The sequence below is a fragment of the Nicotiana attenuata genome, unplaced genomic scaffold (genome assembly GCF_001879085.1).
Source record: "Nicotiana attenuata strain UT unplaced genomic scaffold, NIATTr2, whole genome shotgun sequence".
NCBI classification, from domain to species: domain Eukaryota; kingdom Viridiplantae; phylum Streptophyta; class Magnoliopsida; order Solanales; family Solanaceae; genus Nicotiana; species Nicotiana attenuata.
Genome location: NW_017671492.1, coordinates 115,472 through 119,904, shown reverse-complemented (window position 1 = coordinate 119,904; position 4,433 = coordinate 115,472). Strand labels below are relative to the sequence as shown.

Genomic DNA, 4,433 nt, shown 5'->3' with positions numbered 1-4,433 from the left:
CCTTACGAGTAAAATGGCTATATTAAAATACTTAGAATCCGGGATGGACCGTTTAGCGAATTTCACGGCTTTCCCCGAAGATAATAAGACGTTAGTCACTTTAGGCACGCTTTTAATAATTTTACCTTCCTAAATACGGGTGTGCATTTCATGCGACCCAAATCCAAATCTCAAAACGTTGAATAAGACTGTGTTGAAGATCCGGGTGCATTTCATGTGACGTGATCCGAAAACACGTTTTTAAACGACGTTCGTTTTCGTAAAAAATAATTAAAAGCAGTAAATAATTCTAAAATTGCACTATAGGTTTAAGCATGTATAAAAATCAGATTTTTAGCATTTATAATAATTTAAGCGACCGTGCTAGAACCACGGGATCCGGGGGTGCCTAACACCTTCCCTCGGGTCAACTGAATTCCTTATTCAGAATTTCTGGTTCGCAGACTCCAATTGAGAAGTAGACAATTTTCCTCAATTTGGGATTTAAGTTAAACCGGTGAAAAAGGAGGTGTGACACTTTGAGCTAAGTTTCGTAACAAATAAAAAACTAATGAAAAATGTGGGAGTCAGGAATTTTAATAGTTATGTTTTTTAGTTTGCAGTCTTACAAAGTATGTGCTAAAAAACGTGGGACTCCATGATGTTAATAACTGAATTGGTTAATATTAAGATTTTGTAATTTCTTTTCTATTTTAAAAATTTTTGAATTCCAAAAGTATTGGAGTTTTGTCCTAAAACATGACAGGTATTGATATTTCGGTTTGACACTTGGCATAATGTCATGGATTTACTTCTCCTTTTATATAATAGAAGAAAATAACAACTCTCTCGTTCCAATTTATGTGGCTAATTTTAATTACACACAGAGTTTATTATTTTTTTTTTATAAAAAAAAAAAGAATAATTTGAAAAGTTGTGATCTTAGATCTGCTCACGATATTTTTGTGATTATAAAATAATAGAATTAAAGGTAAAAGAAAATATTTAAATTATTTACAAATATAAAAATATGTTTGGACGGACTTATAAGAAATAATGCGACATTAAATGAGAAAATGAGTAATTTATCTTTTTTCACAGGACTAACTAATAATCGGCAGTTGTCAAGTCCTTATACACAAACTTTTTTTAAAAATTTTTTAAAAAAAAAAATTGCTAACACTAGGTGTTTACCCAAATTACATAATATAGTTACTAGCTAGCATTAATTTAAGTGAAATACATGTCAATTAATCTTGATTAAATAATAAAATATATGTAAAAACACAAATTATATACTTATCGGTATGATATAAATATGTCATCTCGAGTAATATTGTTACTCACAAAAACTAACGTCTAGGAGTTCTTCTCTTTCAGTTATTAAGTTTCTACGAAAAGTGAATAAGGTTTCGAGGAAAAAAAATCTTTGTTTAGGTCCCTACTAAGCCGATGGTGGGTCCCATTCCTTATCCTAATGAAGCAGCTGGGAAAAAAAAAAAAAGGAATGTAGAGACCTGGTCAGCGTGAATTCATTATTGGGGACCATAGGGGAGGGGAGAGGTTGCTTCCTAAAGTCAAGTTTTCGACCTTATCTTGCAAGTGACAACGACATCGAGTTGACAGCAGAGAATTCCCTCTGGCCCTACCGTACTTCAACTTGGTAGTTTCCACCGCTTGTCCATGGTTGAGCCCTGATATTTACTGCATCCAATCCAATAGTAAGGAAGAAGATTATTAATTTGGGAAAATACTCAAGAAAATGAAGTTCTTACTCGTGGTGGGCTTAGCTATGTAGCTTATGAAAGATTTCAAGAAATTTTAGCTTTTTAATTACACCAACAAAACAAAGCTATATGTAAAATATTTAATTTAGAACAAGGAGTATAGTTAATTTAGAACAAGGAGTATAGTTTATATCCAAATATTTAATTTGGATATAGATTTGATTGAAACTTGAAAAAATAGTTTTTTAAGTTGTGTTAAAAAATAATTTTTGAAAGTTTCGAGTTTGGACATGCATTTTATTTGAATAAAAGTTGAAATTTTGTGAGTGGAAGAAACAATTTCACCCAAAAACTACCCTAAATCAGTTTTTGGTGATTTGAAGTTTTTTGAAATTTTTTTTCCAAAACATGATCAGATTTCATAAACAAATAATGTTTTCAATTTTTTTTTTTTGAAAAATTGAAACCAAAATCTATCGCCAAACGAGAGATAAATAACTTGAGAAGTGGGCCAAAAATTCTTTCTTGTATAGCCGCCGTAAAAAGTGGGTCATACAAGATAATTTTCTCTTATTAATTTGGGAAAATACTCGAGGAAATGAAGTTGTTACTCGTGGTGGACTTACGCTATGTAGCTTATGAAAGATTTCAAGAAATTTTAGCTTTTTAATTATACCGACAAAAAAAAAAGCTACACGTAAAATATTTAATTTAGAACAAGGAGTACAGTTGATATCATGACCAGGAAATTTAATATCTTAGGCCAGAAAGAAAAAAGTTAGTGGCTGAAAATGGTGTAAAACAACCAAGCCGTATCAAGTCAACCAAATTTAAGACAATGGGAATGAAAATGGCTGGAAATTCAAAAGACACAAAACAAAAGCAACGAAACTACCAAGTACTCCCTCCGGTCTAATTAGCAATGGAATTGACCATATTAACCTTTACTATCTCACATAAACACTCCTAATACATATTCCAACACTATTTACTCCAAGGACAGTGTAGGAAAAAAATAATTAATTCATTTTTGAAATCTGAAAAAATCACTTATTTTGGACCACAAGAAAAAGACCAAAAAATCACTTATTTTGGAGGGGAGGGAGTAATTCATAAGAGAGTCAAATCAATAGCCGTCTGATGCTATTAATAGTCATTTTCCTTGAATTAATTTGGCAAGAACAAATGCATCATTTTAGGGGACTCACAAGCAAACTAACTTCATCCTTTCCCTCTAAAGAAAGGCAGAAGAAAGAGCAGTACTATTTGAAGAATGGAAGTGTAGTGCTAGAGGAGCTTATTGCTTTATGCGATGGAAAAAGCCGAATTCCCCTTCGTTACTTCAGTGCCATAGAAATCGAGAGGCCGATTGAACATTCAGAAAAGTCATTATACACCTACGGAAGACATATGGTAAAAGGCTTACTAGACAAACGCTTTGTTTTGGTTAGCTTCGCGTACGATACTTTCACTGCAAAGTACTCCAATTATATATGTCACGATATAGCAATTACTTCTCAGATGAGTCATCTTAATAACGTGCTTAAACTTATTGGTTGTTGCCTAGAATATGCAGTACCTGTTCTAGTGTATGAATATGTTGAGGTTATAACTCTTCATGATTTACTTTTTGATGCTAGAAATTCATCACTATCTTGGGAAAGTAGATTGCGGATTGCCAATGCGATTGCTTCAGCAATTCTTTATCTCCATAGTGAATTTACTACGCCCATTATTTACGTAGACCTGCACTTACAAAAGGTGTTAATAGATCAGAGCAGTGGAGTTGCAAAACTATTTGACTTTTCATTGTCCATATCATTGCCTCCGGGAGAGTTGGAAGCAGAAGCTCAAGTTGTGCACGGAACATGTGGTTACTTAGATCCAGAATATGTCCGCTCGGGTATTGTTACTCAAAAAACTGACGTCTTCGGTTTTGGAGTTATTCTCTTTCAGCTATTGACTGGAAAGAGAACGTTTATTTTTAATATTGACCCGTACAACGCGTCCAATATTGAAGAGTGTAATATAATGGATATAGTGGATCCTGCAATTTTGGAAGAGAATGGAATTGAGATTCGACAACAATTGGAGGACTGCTTGGATCTTGTTAAGAGATGCACACTATCAAATGGAGAAGATAGACCATACATGATTCATGTTGCAAAAGAAATACGCCAAATTGAGAAGTGTTTTCGTGCCCTCACTCAAGGTCTGAATTAGATATTTGTTTTACAAGGGGGAAAAATAATAGTACTGTAAAATTCAATTGCACCTCACGTTGAAGCTGGAGAATTCAATTTGTGGGATGACCACATTCATGTAATTGTAATTGTGAGTCAGTGACTACTATGAAACTTGTTCTATTTTCTTGTCTGTTTGAAATTTGTCCAAGCATTAATACCACTATGAGAAGGAAACACAACTCAACACACGGAGCTCTTGACAACATTGCATTGCTCAATTTTAGGAATGGTTTTGGGGTGTTGTTTGAATAGCTATTTTTGGAGCCTTTGCTGTTGCGATCCGTTTTCAACACCCTAAGATGTCTATCTCCAGATTAAAAAAGAACAACCTGGTGCATTAAACTCCAGCTATGCGCGAGGTCCAGGTAAGGGGATGACCAAGACCTCTTGCAAAAATAATGACTACTAGCTAGTAATTGTTAGTAATCTGTATTTGTAAAACAGAAATGTAAACGAAATAACAAAAACCAATTCGAGCCCG

General features: G+C 33.7%; 1 protein-coding gene across 1 annotated transcript; it reads left to right on the top strand.

Annotated features, from left to right (window-relative positions):
• The first annotated feature begins 2,891 nt into the window (after positions 1-2,891).
• Positions 2,892-3,929, top strand: LOC109208614 (non-functional pseudokinase ZED1-like). The gene has a single exon (XM_019371744.1). It carries the CDS (start codon positions 2,892-2,894, stop codon positions 3,927-3,929), a length of 1,038 nt encoding a protein of 345 aa, XP_019227289.1.
• The last annotated feature ends 504 nt before the right edge of the window (positions 3,930-4,433 follow it).

Coding starts and splice junctions, on each gene's coding strand:
- LOC109208614 (XM_019371744.1), top strand. CDS start 2,892: ATGCATCATTTTAGGGGACTCACAAGCAAACTAACTTCATCCTTTCCC.